Source organism: Python bivittatus, unplaced genomic scaffold (genome assembly GCF_059951505.1).
Source record: "Python bivittatus isolate LINGU-HERP-01145 unplaced genomic scaffold, Pbiv_v1 ctg000330_np1212, whole genome shotgun sequence".
Lineage (NCBI taxonomy): Eukaryota > Metazoa > Chordata > Lepidosauria > Squamata > Pythonidae > Python > Python bivittatus.
In genome coordinates this window covers 62,621,328-62,639,965 of record NW_028277058.1, presented here as the reverse complement: position 1 = coordinate 62,639,965, position 18,638 = coordinate 62,621,328, and the positions used below count along the sequence as shown (strand labels likewise).

General features: G+C 54.2%; 2 protein-coding genes across 4 annotated transcripts in view; both read left to right on the top strand.

Moving 5' to 3' along the window:
- The window catches only part of KCP (kielin cysteine rich BMP regulator), a 61,081-nt gene extending 60,317 nt beyond the window's left edge, over positions 1 to 764 (top strand). For both annotated transcript variants that reach the window (XM_088141475.1, XM_088141474.1), the window contains exon 50: positions 494 to 764. In XM_088141475.1, the coding sequence (XP_087997601.1) occupies positions 494 to 711 (218 nt within the window). In that variant the 3' untranslated portion in view covers positions 712 to 764. The remainder of the gene's footprint in view (positions 1 to 493) is intronic.
- A 2,502-nt stretch (positions 765 to 3,266) lies between these two features.
- On the top strand, positions 3,267 to 6,068 carry LOC103066016 (interferon-induced protein with tetratricopeptide repeats 5-like). Of its 2 annotated transcripts, none has more exons than XM_088141476.1 (2): positions 3,267 to 3,412; positions 4,621 to 6,068. In XM_088141476.1, the coding sequence occupies exons 1-2, from the start codon at positions 3,408 to 3,410 to the stop codon at positions 5,939 to 5,941; spliced, it is 1,326 nt and encodes a 441-aa protein (XP_087997602.1). In that variant the 5' UTR covers positions 3,267 to 3,407; the 3' UTR covers positions 5,942 to 6,068. The 2 variants fall into 2 exon arrangements, with proteins under 2 accessions (XP_087997602.1, XP_007442168.2); XM_007442106.4 differs by having other exon boundaries at positions 4,618 to 6,068.
- Positions 6,069 to 18,638: the final 12,570 nt, after the last annotated feature.

The window sequence follows — 18,638 nt, the reverse complement described above, 5'->3', positions numbered from 1 at the left end:
AGTTTGGGGGAGGGGGTGATCCACAGCACAGCTAAGCCTTCCTTCTCTCTCCTCCCTTCCATCCATCCCTCTCGTGTCTTTCTTTCTCCTTCCTTCTTTCCCTCCCTCTCCCCCTCCATTTTTCCTTCCTTCCTTCCTTCCTTCCTTCCTTCCTTCCTTCCTTCCTTCCTTCCTTCCTTCCTTCCTTCCTTCCTTCCTTCCTTCCCTCTTTCTTTCTTTCTTTCTTTCTTTCTTTCTTTCTTTCTTTTTCTTTCTTTTCTCTCTTTCTTCCTTCCTTTCTTCCTTTTTCTCCCTCCCTCCCTCCCTCTCCTAGAGGAATCTTGCCTGGTCTTTGTTAACCAAGCCAAAATGCCACCCTGTGCCTTACCTCAATCCTCCATCCTTCATGTGGTATATGGCACCCCCTGCCTCTCTCTGGAGTGGTACAGTCCCACCCCATCTGGACCCTCCATCCTTCCTGCTACTAATGCCATGCCTCTCTGTTTCTCCATAGCTGTGGGCTGCCCCCAAGACCGGGGCTACGTGTTCGATGAGTGTGGGCCCCCCTGCCCCAAGACCTGCTTTAACCACGCTGTGCCACTGGGTGTGCTGGAGTCCCATTGCTTTAAGCCCTGTGTGCCAGGGTGCCAGTGCCCAGCGGGCATGGTGGAACACGAGGCACACTGCATCCTCCCAGAGGCCTGCCCGCCCATCATCCACGGCACCCTCTGAACCGGACTGTCTCCGGAGAGCTATCCCGCTGAGTCCTCACGCCACTCACCGACAGCCGTGGCCCTTGGAGGCTCTTCTGGAGGCAGCTTCTCCAGCCAAGCAAAACACGACGTACAAGTTCACACACACAGCTCCCTCGGTGTACTTTCTCTCGAAGGCAGTTGGGGGTTTCCACAGAGGTGCCAGGCAAGGGCAGAAGCTGCCCCCGGCCACGCCTGAGAAGCTGGGCCCTGGTCCTCAGGAATGAGGAGAAGAGTTGGAAATGAGTTCCACCAAACGTTCCAAAATGAACAGAAAGTTTGAATGAAGAACCACAATTAGTGACGCAAAACCAAATCATGGGATAAACGGCCTGATTTGTTTTGCTTGTCACAGCCCAGCTGGGTTATGGGTCAGAGATATACTCAATTCTCTATCAATATCCCTTTCCTTCCTAGGCCTTCAGGCTCAAATCACTCACACACACACCTTTTCTCGGTGGTCTCCCTCCACCTTCCGGGAATGAGATGGATGGAAAAAAACTCACCCTCCTCTGACTGCAGAGCAATGCTCCGTATCAAGTTGGGCCATGCTCCCGGCATCGTCTTTCATCCAGAGCTATCTGGAGGGGCCCCTGGGCCCTCCTTGCTGGCAACCCCTGGATCCTGCTTTCAAACAATCTGGCCATTTTGCTGGGCAGGAACGTCCCTGCTACGGCTTCTCCAACATGGGCTCCTCCAGATGTGAGGAAGGCACCTCCAGGACTCCCCAGCTGTGAGCCATGTTGGCTGAGGGTTCTGCCGATTGTCGTCCAACGCCCCGGAGGGTTCCCAGTTGGGGGGGGTGTCCCCCATCGAAAGAAGCTAGCCTGTGTTTATTTGGGAAACATTAGCCCAGCCCCGCCAGATGTATAAGGAGAAATATAGGGATTTTTACCTCCACCAGAAATGTGGGGAGAGAGTTTGAGGCAAGACCAGGCAGCCCAAAGGTATTGCTTCTTGCAGGGGGCTGTGGGGCAGAAGCTCGTGGGGGGCCCTCCCAGCCCCACTCTGCTGGCAGAAAAGAGGGTGTTGGAGCGCCAGTGATGTGGCCTTGAAAGAGAACTCACTCTGGATTTTCTGAAACTTTTCCCTAACCCCGAACAAAGAATCTTTTATGAAATGGAATAAACGTGTTTGAAGAAAAGAAAAAAGTAGTAAATGGTAAATCTGGATGAGGCTCTCTTCCACACCGACAGGACGTCCAATAAAGGTGTTGGTTTGGCTAAAGAAAGCCGGGATCCAGTGGGATCCCTTGCAGGAGTGTCCCTGGGGGAGGGAAGTCAAAATGGGTGAGCCAGAGAAGGTTGTGAGGGAAAAAATTCCACCCCTCTGGTTTAAAGTCTTGCCCAGAACAAATACCCCTGAAAAGTGAGCCTCTTTTCAGTTCAGCTTAGCCCATGGTGATCCCAGGCACATCTGTGCACTTGCCATCAGGGACTGCACAGGGTGATTTCTTCCAGACACTCTTAACTTCCCGGTCCTACCCAAAGTTTTGGGATCCTCTGGCGATCTCCCATCTGAATAATCATCAAGGGGACCCTGCTTAGCTTCCCCACTGAGACAAGGTTCACCAGGTGCCAATCGCGGAGACCAATATCTGTGACCAATCTCCATGAATTTCAGCCGAAAGGGGAGTTGCCAGGAGCCCCCCCCCATCCCTGCAAGCTAAAGTGGGGAGGGGGGTCTGTAACTTGCAGCCAGCCTTTGCCCCGGTGAAGCTGGACACCTGAGCAGACAGGCTGGGTCCGCGAAGCTGCTGAAGCTGCTGACAGGAAGGTCCTTCACGAGCATCCCTCGCGGGCGGGCTCGCTCACAAAGCATGGGCAGTGAGAGACCCCAAGAAGTGGCCTCCATGAGTGCCCCTAAGTACTTGGAGGAAGAGGAGGAAGAGGAACGCTTGTCAGATCTGCAGGGAATGCAACAGTGGGAGAGAAAGCTAGGCGGGGAGGGAGGAAGGAAAGAAAAGGGAGGCAGCAACTCCGGTTACAAGCCTGAGCCTTTCACACACACCCTGCCCCCCTCCCCACTGCTTCGGTGACCCCTCTGCTCCCCTGCAGGAGCCAAGCGTCCAACCGATGGGGAGGGGGGGCAGAGGGGATCGGGATCCGGATCCGGCCCCAGCAAAGGCATCGCTGCTCCCCACCCAGGGGGCTGGGCTGTGAAGACGGGGGGGGGCTCCACACTGGTGGGGGCAGGACTTCTCCGCAGGACCCGAAGCAGGGCTGGGGGGCAGCTGCAGAAGACCTCGCCGGCCCAAGGCGACTTCTGCAGCGCGCCGCTCCCCTGGGGCGGAAGCGAGCGGGGGGCAAACCCTCCCTCCCAGGCATGGGCTATCTGCCCCCACCCGCACGCATACGCGGCATCTGGGGCAGTCCCCAGGCGCTCAGCTGCACTTTCCTCCTCCGTCACAAGCCCAGGGATTTCCTCCGATCCGCTGCGCGTGGCGCAGTCCCCGCGAGCGAATCGCTCATCTAGTAACTGCAGTCAGACGACCGACCGGAGAGGCGTCGCAAACACCCCACACATGGAGGCGGTCTCGGCGATGCCTACCCGCTTTCAGTTTCAGTTTCCATTTCCCCGGCGGGACTGGGGAAACGGAGCTGCCGCGGCGCCCGTCCAGCCCCGCTCATTGCGCACGAACCGGGAGAGGCGACGGGAGCGCGGCTGAGCGGCAGGATGAGGTTGGCGGGGAGGGGGCGAGAGCGGAGCCCCCTTGGAGCGGGGGGAGGGAGGGAGGGGCCCTGAGGGGCGAGGGCCCCGCTGAATTCCGCGGGACGTCTCTTCCCTGCAAAAGGGGGCGGCGGAGGCTGTCGCTGCCCCCCGGCCTCTCCCCCCCATGAGCTCCCTGAGGTCCCCCCCCTCCGTGTAGTCCTGCTGCCGGAACGGGATCCCGTGGCCCTGCCTTTGAGAGGGGCTCCGGGGCACGGCCGTGAGGCGCACCCTGGCTCGGAAGCGCTTTCCAACCCCAAAGGAGCCGGACCGGGCCCCTGGGCCCCTGAAGGGGCATTGCAGGGGTGGTCCCCGCGAGGCTCCGGGCCAGGCCAAGGCAGGACCCCTCCTGCGCCGCAACCCCCCACCCCAGAGGCCCCCAGAGTCTCCAGCAGCCCTCCTGCTTCCTCCCACCGCCCAGGCTGCCCACTCCGGCTGAGTGGCCGGTTCCCCATGGCCCGGGCAGCCTTTGCGCCCCCACAGAGCCCCCTCCGGCAGAGGCACGCCCCCCCAAGTGGCCAGGACAAGGGAGATTTCCTCTAACTTTAGAGCAGTCCTCAGTCACATACGTTCAGCTTCAAAAGTGCCCCTCCCTTCCCGCCATCTGCCCCCTCCTGGCTTCATGGGAGACCTATTCCTCCCCGGGGGCAGAACGGCGTCCCTTTTTGGAGCCCCTGGGTGTTCGCAGGGGAGGCAGAGCCAGGTCAGCGGCAAACTTGGTGGTGCTGTCCCCACCAGGTGCCAAGCATGGTTTCTTTGGGAGGGTCGCAGGGTGCAGATGTTGGCACCCCAGGAATGGGGGGGCAGGGACAGGCGAAGGCAGCCGGAGGGGCGTTTCCAGAAGGGCGAAGGGGGCAAGAAAGCTGCCCAGAGGTTTCAAGAGCGGGGAGCAGAGGCCCCCTGTGCGGTGCAGCTCCTCACGCAGAGCTGGGGCTGGAATGGGATCCCTTCCTTGGAATCTGCCTTCCAGGTGGACTCCCGAAGGTTGCGGTCCCCGGGGTCTGCATGGTGGCACGAATAGCCAGAGTTGGCCGTATTCACATCCTCCCGCTGGCCTGAACAGCTCCGTGATGGTCAATGTATTGTGTGAACCCCACAAGGTCAGATGCCGTTTGCCACTTACCTTCGGCTCCTCTGCTCTGTCTTCCCCTCCCCCCTCCCCGCCCCCCCCCAACAGCAGACCCCTGAAGGAGAAACTCCGGCGCCTGCAGTGCCACTTCACCTGGGACTTCGAGATCAAGGACAAGGTGGATGTCAGGCACACCCTTGGGACCCTGGCTCTCCGCCTGGAGCACGGCCCGTCCCGTAACCAGGCCACCTACCTCGCCCTGAAGGCCTATCTGTGCCATCTGGAGGGAAGTTCCAGAGAGGCCCTGGCCATCCTGCGGGAGGCAAAGGAGGCCTTGCAGAGGGACCATCCGGGCACCTTCTCCCGCCAGGTCCTGGTGACCTACGGGAACTACGCCTGGATCTACTACCAGTTGACCGATTACAACAGGGTGGAGCTCTACCTGGGCCAGATCCGAGAGATCTGCCGGGATCTGTCCAGCCCCGACCCCTACTCGGCCCCAATCCCAGAGATCTACGCCCAGAAGGGCTGGTCCCTCTTGGCCATGGGCTTCCGGAATGGCGAGCTGGCCAAGCGGTGCTTCCAGAAGGCCCTCGAGCTGCAGGAGTCGAGCGAGGAGCTGCAGGAGGGCCTCGCCTTCTCCACCTTCGCTTCCTGGACCCACTCTTGGGATGAAAAGGTGAAAAAGGAGGGCCAGAGGTTGCTGGAAGGGCTGATCCGTAGCCAGCCGGAAAATTATGAAGCCAAAATATATTTGGCGAACATTCTTAAGGAAGACCATGGAAGAGCAGTGAGCCTTGCGGACGAAGTGGTCCAGAACAGTCTCAACCCAGAACTCCTGAGGGCTGCCACCAAGGTTTATAGGCCCTGCTCGTTGTTCCGCGCCATTTCCACCTTGAAGACCATCGCCCTCCACCATGACCACCATCTCCTCCACTATGACCTTGGGATCTATTACATGGAGCTCTTAGATCAAGCATCAAGAGAAGAGAGAGCCCAAATCGTGGAGGATGCCATTGAGAGCTTCAGACGGTCTCTGGTAGCCAATCCTCAATCCATATATGCCCGGCTGAAGCTGGCGAAATTGTACGGAGAGAGGACCCCGCGTTACGAGGAAGAGGTCTACCTGGGCGTGATGGAGCAGCTGCCAACGGCCAGCAGGAGGTGCCAGCAGGCCTTCTATCTGCAATGGGGGGAGTTCCTCCTCCACAAGAAGGGGCAGAGGCTGGAGGCCCTGAGGGCCTACCAGGCCTGCTGTGACATCCCAGGGGACCACCCTATGGAGCAGAAGCGGCTGGAGCAGCGCCTGAGAGAGCTGGCCGGGGTCTTCCAGCGAGAGGGGGAGACGGAGCACGAGGGAGCCGTCTGCAGCCTGCTGCGCGCCTTGGCAGAGAAGCATCTTGGGGGCAGGGTGGGGGAAGCTCCTAGTTGAAATGAAGGCCGGGCACCGCCCCCATGGGACCCTCCGCAGGAGTCCGCAGGGAATATCGGGGTCCCAGCCCCGCGCTGCTCCTTCCTGTTAGTTGCTGGAAAGCCAAATAAAGTTTTCTGCAGTTGCCTTGCAACCTCCTCTCCCTGTTTTCCTTTCCATCCTCTCTTTTCCAAGCAGAAGCACATGCGCCCCCAGCCCCCACCCCCGGCCAAGCTTGCAGCAGGAAATCCCTGGGCTTGTGACGGAGGAGGAGGAGGAAAGGTCGTTGTGAGGGGAGCTGGACGAGGTCTTCTGCAGCTGCCCCCCAGCCCTGCTTCGGGTCCTGCGGAGAAGTCCTGTCCCCCTCCCACAATGAAGCCTCCCCCAGTGAGGAGCCCCCCCAGTCTTCACAGCCCAGCCCCCTGGAGGGGAGACGCAGCCCTGGGTGGGGAGCAGTGATGCCTTTGCTGGGGCCGGATCCGGCACCCCTCTGCTCCCCCCCTTGGTTGGATGCTTGGTGCCTGCAGGGGAGCAGAGGGGTCACTGGGGCGGGGGGGAGGATAGGCTCGTGCTTGTAACCAGAGTCGCTCTGCACACGCTCTGAACTGGGTGCAGGGAGGGCTGTGCGTCTCGTATATCCCAGAGAAAGGCAGCACATGAATAATTGAGGCCGTGTGGTGGGGGGGCAGCTGGGGGGGGTCCTGGCTTCTTCTGGCAACAGCATCCTCGGGGGAAGCAGCGGAGCACCCACCTTCAGGCACCTGCAGCCAGGAGCCCCCAAATGTGGAGGTATGGGGGTGGGGGTGGGCTGCCCCCTTTTTTCCTTCTCCCCCAGCTCAAGCGGGGAGGAGCGGCCGATAGAGGGGGGTGCTACCCTTCTGTTCCTTGGCTCTCCCTCTTCCCTCTTGGCACCTGATAGATGCTCCGCCACACGTGTCCTCCGAGTGTGGCTTGAATTCCCTGGCCTGCCCCCCTCCCAGTTTTGGCTCATGAGGGGCTCCCCCCTTGCAAACAGGAGATGCCGCAGCCTTTACGGGCTGGGGTCTTCCTCTTCCTGAAAGGGACTGAGGGCCTGGGCCAGGAACTCCCACCTGGAAACTCACTAAGGCAACCCCTCCTCTGGCGTTGCAGCTGTGCCCATGGAGGTCTCCCCCGACCTGGCTTGGGGGGCTGCGTACAACCAGCAGGGTGTGCCCACCCCTCCCCAGGGGAGTCAGAGAGACTTTGCTGACTTCACCCTTCGGGCAACCTTGCGAGAACCTCTCTGGGGCTATTCGTTTGGCCAGAGACCGGACCAGTTTGCCCGTCTGCGGGTTTATCCTGCCTTCCGTGGCTGAGTGAGGCCAAAGGGAAGACAGCGCTAAACGTTGGACACATCCTTCCTTCACAGCATGTGTGTGCGCGTGCGGGCTTAAGTTTTAAGCCAGGTTCCCACAATACGGAAATAGATGAATGCGTTTTATGCCTTCTGGAGCCAGCCTGGCCTGATCGAGAGCTCAGATGTCCGGTGTGAACTCAGCCCACTTCACCAGGCAGTTAAAGATTCGTGGCTACATTCCCACAACCTCCCGTGTAACCTTGGTTACTATTTAATGCAGCATTTCTCAAACTCGGCGACTTTAAGACATGTGGACTTCAACTCCCAGAATTCCCCAGCCAGCATGCTGACTGAGGAATTCTGGGAGGCGAAGTCCACCCATCTTAAAGTGGCTGAGGTTGAGAAACACTCCTTTAAATCATGAAGCCCCAGATGTGCTCTGGGCAGGAAGCCAAATTAAAACACCACCTCAACATACAGTATCTAGCAAAAGGGGGCGGCTTCCTTCAGTCCTGGGGTTGGGGTATACTGTCACCACCAACCAGCCGGGATGATGGGTTTTGTATTCTAGGACAAGGAATGAGAGGACAGTCCTGCCATGATACACCTTAACCAGGGTTAAAGCTATTTCCCTCCGCTCTTTGAAAGAGAGGGTTGCCTGCCTTCATGTTCTCCTGATGGATGCCAGAGCACCTCACCCAGAGACCCCGGGGCCTTGGAGACAGGCGGACCTCCAGCGTGGGCCTTTCCAGACGCCAGAAGAAAGGGCCCAGCTGCGAGCTGCTGTCTACCAGGTGGGAGAGCCCAGCAGAGAGAGGTTTGAGTTCTACCAAAACATCGTTCTGCAAGGAGAGGAGGATGGGCCTTTGCCCCACGGAGTTTATAGTTACTGCTATGGATTTCAGCTGAGAGGCTCTGCAGAGCAAAGTTTGACCAAAAGCGGTTTAGAGAAGAGATCTGGAGGAGGAGAGGTGGTAAAAATTGCTCACTTTGGCTCAATGTCTATAGGATTTGATGAAACGAGTGGCAACATCTTGCAGTGTTACCTGGAATACATTTCGAAGAGGTGCAGGGGGTGCTTGGTGACACGAGCGTGGTTGCCTGTGGCTGGAGCCATGTCCCACCTGTTCCTTCAGGCTGCCAAGAGTTTGGTGGAATGGATGCATGGACCCAAGACCCATGCTTCTTTGGGAGAGGAAGTAGTACTGGCGGCCTTCAAGGAGGTAGTGGTGGGGCCCATTTTGGAGGGGTACTCCCTGGATCCAATCCTCTTGGATTGGTTGTAGAGGTGTCAACTACAGAGGGACTTAGATGAAGCAGAGGATCTGAATCCCTTGGATCTGGGTGCAGGCCTGGGCCCAGGATGCAGACAGTAGTGGTCAATGAACTTCTTTGGAACCTAGATGGGGGAAGCACACACCCCACCTGGTCCTTTCTCAGCTCTCATCAGCATTCTGGACTATAGTCCCCTGCGCTCATCCTCTGGGAGACGGACTACTACAATGCACTTTACATGAGGATCTTTGAAGATCCAGTCCCACAGGATCCCTCGGGGGCCTTCACACTGGCCAAGGACTTCCCCATCTTCTCCATTGCAGACCTCTTTTCCCCTAAACACCCAGAAATGGGTTGAGGAGGCGTCAGAGGCAGGATTTTAAAAAGTCTATACTCTCCCCTTTTAATGGCATGTGGGAATGACCTTGGGAGACCGGGCAAAGAGATGCTGCCTAGGAAACGGTCAGATAAGAGGAAGCATAGCCACAGCTGCATAGTAGGTAGAGCAAGAGGGTCAGGAGGGACCCTCCCTAAGTTATTGGGCTTTAAAGGAGATGGGATGGGGGGAGAGATGTGCTTTCAGACTTGCAAGATTCTGTTAATGTAGCTTTACAATAAAGTAGAATTAGTGTATCTGGCCATGTTTCCTGTCTGGTCTACCTTGTAAGGCTGACACCCCTTTGCCAGACATCTTCCTCAGGAAACCAGCCCTTTGCAGACATCTTCTGAGTGGGTGGTCTTCTATCCCCATCTTCCCTAGCCATTGTGGATGATGGGACTTGTAGAAGGTTGGATTTCTTTGATGCAAACTAAACGGTGTCCACTCAGAGGCAGGAGATCTCCAAGGGTCCTTCAGTGCTGCAATTTGGAGGATAGGAGGAGGAGGCTCTACCCACCCTCCTCTCCAAAGCAATCCCGCCCCCCATCACCTTGCAATGGCTGCTCTAAGTAGAGGGAAGGGGGAGATTTCGACCCAACTCTGCTCAGCATCTTTTCGGTCACTCAGGTCTTTGGGGGACGACCTTGGGAGGGCTGCTGTGCCCACGGGCTGCTGGAGGACCTCTCTGGAGGAGGACAGCAAAGTGCTCTGGAGCAGCGGGTGAGTTGGGGTCACAGGGGGCAGGAGACAGTTCTAGACCACCCCTCCTCTTGTGGCACAGCAATGAAGGGCACCCCTTGAGAACCACCACTTGCCCAATTCTCATACAGGGACACAAATCCTCTCATGAAGACAGAGATCTCACATTCACCTTCAGAATATCTAACTGCTTGAGAGGTGTGGACAATTGACAGGCAACAGTGTTTACTTTGAGCCTGATGGGCCTGTAGTACTGGGTGGAAAATGTGCAATGGGATTAATTCCATTTGAATCCTCCAACATCAGATCCATGAAGACCTGCCCAGCACCTAAAATATTTCTATTTTGTGGGTTTCAACTTCAATGAACATTCCAATTTTTAAGGTCCATGTTGACTGGCCAGAGTGAAAAGCTTCCAACACACAAAACAATGGGAGGTCCTGGGGTGTCCTCAGGATGTGCTCAGGAAAGTCAAGATGGGGACCCCAACAGTGTGACTGGAGCCCCACCTATTTTTATATGTATTGCGTGTGCTGCCATCTTAACTTTTCTTACTCCCCCAGAGTAAAAAGCCTGTTATTCACAGCATTCACACATGATGCCACTAACTTAGTGTTTGTACACTATGTTAAGCTTGGTTAGTATTAATCTTAGTTTCTTTCTGGATTTGTGCTTTGGGGGAATGTGGCCAATTCAGATAGGTTATGGCTTAGTAAGTTGTGTAAACCCAGCTAATGATCAGTTCAGTAACCAGGTTAAGCATCTTAATCCTGTGAGACAGTGGAGGAAAAATGAAACTCCCAACAGCAGATACCAATGTCCATATCCAAGGTTAACCAACTCATGGTTTACTGAATTAACTAAATTTTCTGGATCTGTTCAATACACTGAGCCATGGATTAATCTCAGGAAATGGATTTGCAGAACATTCAAAGTTGGGTTCAAGTGTGGTTGGCTAGTGGGGGGTGCAAACTATTGTGGGAACATAGAAAATGGCTCTGGTGTGGGGTAGAAATTGAACCTTTTTGCTCAATCCCATTGACTGAGTTTTTCATCTCGTGAAGGACATCAGTGCTACTATGAACAGATCCTTCTCTCGGTGGGGAACCAGAGGTCAAACGGCACAACCCCTGGAACAGGATGTCAGCCCATTCCCCAGATGGTAAGAAAAACCTGGATGAAGCATTTCAAGAAAGACTTCCAGAATCCAAAAAGCTAGAGACCAGACCTAGGGGCTGACTGGGACAAAGATGTTGTGGGAAGGAAGCCACGTAGTCAAAAGAGGGAAAGCTCAGGTTCCAGAGGTGGTCCAAACTAATGAGTCCTACCAAAGTGGCACAATTAGGACCCTCCTGTAGGATAGAAAATGCTCAGGACCACAGTAGGTCCCTCCCTATTTCTAGGAGACAATGCAGGCTGGCATGGAAGAAGCTTTTCTCAATGTTTTTGGTGAACTTTGTAAATAAGTATGGCTAGAACCACAAGTTCCCTTTTAAACTGCGGAAAGACTTCCAAAGGTAGATGAACACCTGCCCCCAGAGCAGCGAGCCAGGAGGCTGGTGCAGATGATGGAGGACCTTCTCTTCCACAGGTGGGACTCCAGGGGCCTGGCCTCCTTGCTGGTGGAGGAGGCTTCAGAAGTGCTGGCAGTGCTGGAGCGGAAGTACCAGGCCCTGCAAAGGAAGCTCTGCGAGGAGATGCTGCGAGGGCATTTCGGTGAGCAGCTGGGCGGTCGGGGTGCAGGAATTACATGCAGGAGGGTGATGGCCCAGAGCAGGGTTGAGGCCGGAGCTGAATGGAGAGGGCACCTGGAAGTCCATCCAAGCTGAGAAAAATAGGAGGAAGAAGTGTACTCATTAGGTTGTTCGCACAATACATTTAACCTGGTTATTGAATTACCCTATTTTTCTGGGTCTGCACAACTGAACTAGTCGAATGTCCTGGGTTTAAACAACACGCTAAGCCAGGAAGAAGACTAAGCAAGTCTAACAAGTTGTACAAATGCCACCAGCCAGTCTGCACCTGAACTGGTTAAGCACATTGTGTCGCCTTAGGATATTACGAGCATCAGGCCAGAGCACTTGGTTGATTTACTGGGGCCTAGCATGTTGTATGAACACAGCATTTGTGTTGTCTTAACCAGGGTTAGAATTAAAACCCTGCATGGCTCAGGGCCAGGCTACTGGCAGAACCTCTGCCTGTGAGGTTCTCTGCCTGTCCAACCAGATCTACAACTAATTAGTTAATCAAAAAAGAGAAGCTGGAGCTTCCTTCTGTCCACAACACCTAATTGCAAGTGTGCAAGAGTGGCTTCTGGCCTGAATGCCTTCATCCTCATGACCATGGAAGGTGGGGAGAACCTGGGGGCACAGCTTCCTACGGACTTCTTCCTCAAGCATCACCTTGCAAGTGACTTGGATTACACTTTCCACCACCATCCTCAACCAAGCAGCTGTGTTGACCAGGTACAATGTGAGTTGTAGCTAAATTCATTTGGAGATGACCTGCAGTGGAAGGAAGACCGCTCTGGGGGTGGGGGGTGAAGAAAGCTACACTGGGGGGATTCCCACCTCTTCATTCCCTAGTCCCCCCCCCCCCCCGGTCTCTCTCTTCCTCCCGCAGGGCAGCAGTTGTGGACATCCCTGGCCCAGCACACGAAGGAGGAGAAGCTCTTGGAGATGTTGGCGCTGGTGGAGCTGGCCCTGCCTGAGGGGAGCCTTCTGCCCATCTCCAGACTCCCAGGAGCTGGCCACAGGATCAGGTACGGCTCTGAGCTTCAGAGGCCTTGTAGCCAAATGGGGCAAAAGGTTGGGGAAGGACTGTAGGGACATCTGAGCCAGGGCAAAAAAGTCAAGATGGGGGGTTTGACCATGTTGTCTCAGTGGCCATCTTGACTTTTTTTGACCCTACCACAGCCACAAAGCTCTTGTGAAGGAGGTTGGTGAAAAAGATGACACTGGGGTATCTCCACTGGTTAATGGGAAACACAATCCCATCGCCAACCCAGACTGCCAGATGGCACCAAGCAGATCCAATCCTGCTTAGCTTTTCATGTTGACCATGCACACAAGTGTCTTTTTCCATTTGCTCTGGACAAAGAAATGCCTTTCCATCTCACCCCACAATAAAAGATGCCACCAAAATTAGTTTCCTGTGAAGTTTTCACTTTAATTTAATGCAGACTTTGTTTTCTTAGGACAGTGCAGTTGGTACGGGGAGTCCCGACATCTATGGAAGACACCAGGGTTAGCCAGAACAGCAACAAGCCTTGTGGCACCTGAAAGATTAGCCCATTTACAATCACCCAAAATTTATGGGATATGATGCCCCTCTTTATAACCTCCATGTATCAGACACAGTGAGCTGCATTTCATCCGTCAAAGATGGGTCTGTCTTTAAGGTGCCCCCAGGGTGTTTCGCGTTCTTGCAAATCATGAATGCAACAGTTGGTTGCACCATTCTGGCCACTGTCTTGAATTGTTTGACCACACCCTGTGGATCCCCCACCCCCGTGGGAACTTTACTAAGATGGAAATCTGCATTTCTGGACTCTTTTCCTGCTTCTCCTTGCTAGTGGGAACGGTGAGGAATGGCCCCTTCTGCAAAGCAATACTGTAGAAAGAGGTTCTTCAGCACCCAAACCCAACCCCTGGCAAAATTCTGGTTGCAGCTGATCACCTTGTGGAGTAATTCTTCCATGAATTCAGGGCACCATGCCAACCACTCCCTCCAACCATTTTCCCTTGCAACAACCACCCGCTGAGGTAGGCTGGACAATAATGACTGGCCCAAGGTTCCCCACAGTGCTTCCGTGGTCAGGTGGACTTGAACCCAGGTCTCCCCTCTCTTGGACTCACACCATAACCCCCACACTCCCCTTGGAATGGGGTTTCCAAGGAATTCAGCCTTCCTGCCTATAGATACTGAGTTTTCTATTGTATATCTCCTCTTCCTCCTATGTTCCTACAACAGCGGACCCATAAGGTTGGTTGAACAGAGCAGCTGCCTAATAAAAAGGACACCAAAATATAAAATACATGCCACAGAGGTGATGGTTCCGTGCCATTCATTCATGTTATTTTATTGTCCATTTTTTACGCCACCATGATCGCATAACCACCCCTCCAGCAGTTATTTATTAATTATATTTATATCCCATCTTTTTGTTAAGCAACTCAAGAGAGCGTACATGGTACTTATCTTGCAACAACAATTTTGAAAGATAGGTTGGGCTGAGAGAGCGCGGCCGGTGCAAAGGGGCCAAGCGGGTGACTAAAATTGGCATCTCTACCATCTCGGTCCAACCCCTTCCCCACTGCCCATCTTGGCTTCTGAAGCTCTTCCCAGCTAAAGAAGGGTGGACGATTCAGGTTTTTCAGTCCTGGGAGAAACAAGTCTTTTTCAGCCTGGTAAACTGGTCACAGGAAAAACAAGAATAAGTGAAGAATAAGTTACAGCATGTTAAACACAAGCCACCTCTCTGCTGCAGAAGATTTCTCAGTTCCTCTGTCTCCCGCCTTTTTGATGCCCATCATAACTTTGGATGCTTGATCTTCTTCCTCACCAGCTCCAGGGCTCCACCTGCCTGCGCTGACTTTGATGTGGGGCACTGTCGCCGCTCAGCCCCAGAGCAGACGGCAGGACACGCTCTTCTGCAGCTGCGGCAGAGGAGGCAGGCAGAGGCAGCAGCCCTCCTGACCCAGCCCCACCTTCTGGAGGGCAGGTGAGTCTTTGCATGCCTGTACAAAGAAGCCTGCCCAGTGGCGTCTGTGTGGTCAGCAGGAGCCGAGCCCCATCTTTTTAGGAGAGGAGGAGGCCATACTGAAACTGATCAATGCTGGGTCCTGCTTCAGGAGGGCCCGTGCCACCCATGCCTGGGCCAGAAGTCTGGACATGAACCTGCGGCTTCTTCCTGCTGGCGATCTGCCCTGTGCTGCGTGAGGTCCTTGAGTCAGGCAACGGGAGAGGTCCGGTTGGCCATGCAGCTGAGAAGATACCGGACGGCGTGGAAGAGTGGCTATCCCAGGAACCCTCAGCCTCCCACTAGAGAGACTGGCAGAATCATAAAAGTGTGGGCTAGAAAGGGACCCCAAGGATCCCCAGCCCATGCTGGCTGGGGAATTCTGGGAGTTGAAGTCCATACTTCTTAAAGTTGCTGAGATTGGGAAACACTGCCCTAGCCCAACCGTCTGCAGTGTGCAGGAAAAACTATTCAAGCCTCCTTGAGACCACCCAGCCTCTTTTGGAAAACTCCAGAGATGGAGAACCCACATCCTCCATAAGGAGACTGTTGTTGTACAGATCTTACCATCAGGAACTTTTTTCTGATATTTAAATGCGGTCTAGGCAGCTGCAAGTTATACCTGTGGTTTCCAGCCTGGCTTCTGCGTTCATGGGAAATGGTCTGTGACCATCTTCCCTACAACTTCCCCTTTGTGTATCGGGACACAGCTAATCATGTCTCCCCTCCATCTTCTCTCCAGACTGACTCTCAAGTTCCCTCAATCCATGCTGTAGGGCCTGTCCCGGGATTATCTTTGTCACCATCTTCTGAGCCTGTTTTAATCTGCCAACATCGCTCTGGAAAAGTGGGAGGCTCAGAACAGGATGCAGAATTCCAGGTGTGATTTGACCAGTTCTGAGCAGAGAGGAGTAAGGATTTAATGCATCTTGGAGACAATGCTTCTTCTGATGCAGCCCAGGAGGGCCTTTGCCCTCTAGCAGCTGGTTCATGCTCAACCTGGCTCTAGTACCAGTCCCTGGGAAGGGCGCACAGCTGGGGCGGACAAGTGCAGGGCAGTCATGCTGATGGGCGTGCTCTAGCCATCATCTCCTGCCGTACATCTGGGGCAGGGAAGCTGTGACTGCAAGCCTGCAGGCATCCTCCAATTTTTGTGGCCCTCGGAGCCCCACTCCCAACTAAAACTGTGATGCAGTTTTCCCCATTTTTTATGGCTAAGGAATATAAAAATGCTTGCATAACTCCTAAAATACATTTAACATGGCTGAAAAAAACCTCTGTCCCCAAAACAGGAGAGAGAAATCGCTAAATCCTGGCCCCACTGACTTGCATCACACACACCCCCACGGTGACCCTCAACCTCCTCCAAATTTGACTGTGGCTTTCAGCTGCCAAAGGGTCTCCTGTTTGCCTGGCATCCCAGCGCCCACAATTCATTGATGCTCCTTGCAGGATATCCTCCCTGCCCGATTTTGGACTCGCCCAGGAGTGACTGCTGCTCCACCACCTGTCCTGACCTGTAGGAAAGCTGCAGTTCAGCAGGTGATTCCCAAGACAGCACCCAGCCTAGCTCTTCCACAGGATGCCAGGAGAGAGCCCCGCCAGAGTGGTCAAATTTCTCTTGCCTTCTCTCCTGCAGGAACCCAGAGACCTCCCGCCAGGTGTTACGCTTGCACGCTCACGCCGAGCTGGTCCAGAAGGAAGCGACCTTGCAGGGCGCCCTCCTTGCCATAGAGCTGTTGACGGGAGAACGGTGAGTCTTCCAAGGGGAAGTTCGTCGGAGGAGGGCCATGCTAGTCCGTGGCATCTAAAAACCTAAATAGTCTTTCTCTGTCCCTGATTTTGTGTGACAAGCCACCAAACCACCATGGAGGCTCGATGGTGAGGACATACCCTCAGCGAACCGTCAGCACCCCGGCAAGCAGGCGGTGTGGCTGAGCCTTGGGGTCCTGTGATTGCAGGTTTTGGGACTCGCAGCCTAGCGCGCCTGAGGCTTGCCACCGGGAGCTGGCTGAGCTGCGGCTTGCTGCGGGGCAGAGAGCAGGACTGGCGCGGCAGCAGGCCAAGATGGTGCCCAGAAGATCCATGAAGGTATTGCGGGGGAATCAAAACGGAAGGGGGTCTTTGTGCTTACAGAGTTTAAAGGAGGACCCCTTGGAGAGTCTCATCCTGCAAAGCCAGGTCTGGGGGGGGGGTCTCCCCTGCAGCTGCTCGTAGATTTTATCTGTCTGTGGAGTATGTGAGGCTGCCCAACTTGGTAATGACTCTGGGTGGCATTCAGTCAAAACCAACCATTAAAAAGAGCCAAACCTGTCCCCCATCCTAGCCCAGGGTCCGGTTTTCAGGGCTCTTTTTATCTTATCTATTTTTATTTTTTAAATACTGTCTGCCAAGGAGGCTAGGAAAATCCAGGTTAAGGCGAGCCAGAGGCTGGGGCTCTGCTATCAATTCCCAGTTCTTGGATGAGTCCCCTCGGTGTGTTTCTGAATGAGCCTGGGGGCTCCCGAAAGCCTTAAAGCAGAGATCACAAGTCACAGCCCCATTGAAGGAATTCTGCTTCTCCTTCATCCATCACACCCACTCCAAAGATCCAACAGATCCCAGTTAGGGAACACAGAACCATGCAGAGAAGCAGCTAGCAAACTCCTCCATTAGCAGCCTGGCTGGGCTGACCAGAGCCCCTGACTATTTAACAAATCCAATTTTTCAGGCATCCTTGCAGAGCTCTGATCCAGGGTGTGGGCAGACAAATGAGGAATAAGAGTGTACATAGAAATAGGTTCAAAGTAGGTCTACCAAAAGTACCATTTTCTTTAACTCAAAGGAGTTACAGGTAGTCCTCATTTAACAACTGCCTCATTTAGTGACCATTCGCAGTTACAATGGTGATGAAAAAGTAACGTTACAACAAATCCTCACATTTATGACTTTTGCAGGTCTGTAAAGCAAAGGAAAGCTGAAGTAAGGTTGTAAAATCACAATGTGTCACTTAGCAACCGCTTCGTTTAACAACTGAGTTGCTGGTCTCAATTGTGGTCGCTAAACAAGGACTACCTGTAGTTGACAGCTGTGTTCTTAAAACATTGTCTTCATCAACAGGAGAGGAAGTAGGCAGAGACTTCTTGGGAGAGGCCTTAGAAGGGTTTGGTGAGAGGGCTAAGATGGTGACGTTGGTGCCCGGCATTACCTTCCCTTGGGAGGTCCATTGGGGCAATAAGCACCCCTTCCCAAGGTGGCCCCTAGAAATGGCTGGGAGCTGTAGCCCATCTCATCTGCCTCTTCTCCCATAGCAGGTTGTGCTGGACCAGCTCCTGCTCCTCCAGGAGAGGGACAGAAGTTCTCTGATCAAGACCTTGATGGTCCTGGTTGAGCCAGAGGCTGCCCACGGACAAGCCCGCCACAGCACGGAGCCAACCCACCTGGGAGAAGGTAGGCCATCGTAAGCAGAGAGGGAAGAAGCTTGGCAGTCCAAAGGTTTGATGGAAAGTCTTAGGAAAACTGGCCCATTGTTATTAAACATTTGCATAAACAATTGAGAGGAGTAAATGGAAGGACTCCTTGTCGGATATGTCGATGACACCAGGCTAGAGGGACTGGTGTGGCCCCTGGAGAACAAACTGATAATTAAAAATGGTGTTGACTGGTTTGAATATGGGGCCAAGTACAACAAGCTGATGTTCCACAGTGACAAGGGTGAGGTCCTGCATCTGGGGAGGAAAAATCAAATATGGGTTTGGGAAGACCTGGCTTGATGGCAGTGCATACAAGAGAGTTCTCAGAGTCCTAGTGGACCCCACTGAGGATGAGGAAGCACTGTGATGCTGCAGCTAGAAAGCCCAAGGCAATCTTCAGCTGCGTAAACAGAAATATTGCATTCGGTAATTGGGTGGCATTAGTTTCACTGCACTGAGTAGACTGGAGCGCTGGGTCCAGTCCTGGCACTGCATTTAAAAGGGAGGCAAAGAAGCTGGATTTGGTTTAGAGGAAGGCTACTAAGGAGATCAGGAGTCTGGAACCCAAACCCCACAGGTAACAGCTGAAATTAAATAACAGGCTTTCAGCAGCTGCCTTGATCTTGGGCTCCATTCCTGTCCTAGCGGAAAAGCCTTCTTCTCTCCACGAGGTGGGAATCGTTCTGATGCCCCCACGTTTTAAGGAAAGGGGGGGTGTTCTTTGAAGACATCCCTGGAATTCCTTTCAAGGCTCTCCTTGGGCATTTCTGTTTATGGATCACTTTGACCTTCTGGGCCTGAAGGTAGGGAGGGACCAAAGTGCCCTGAAGCTGGCTGGAACAACAGCCCATTTG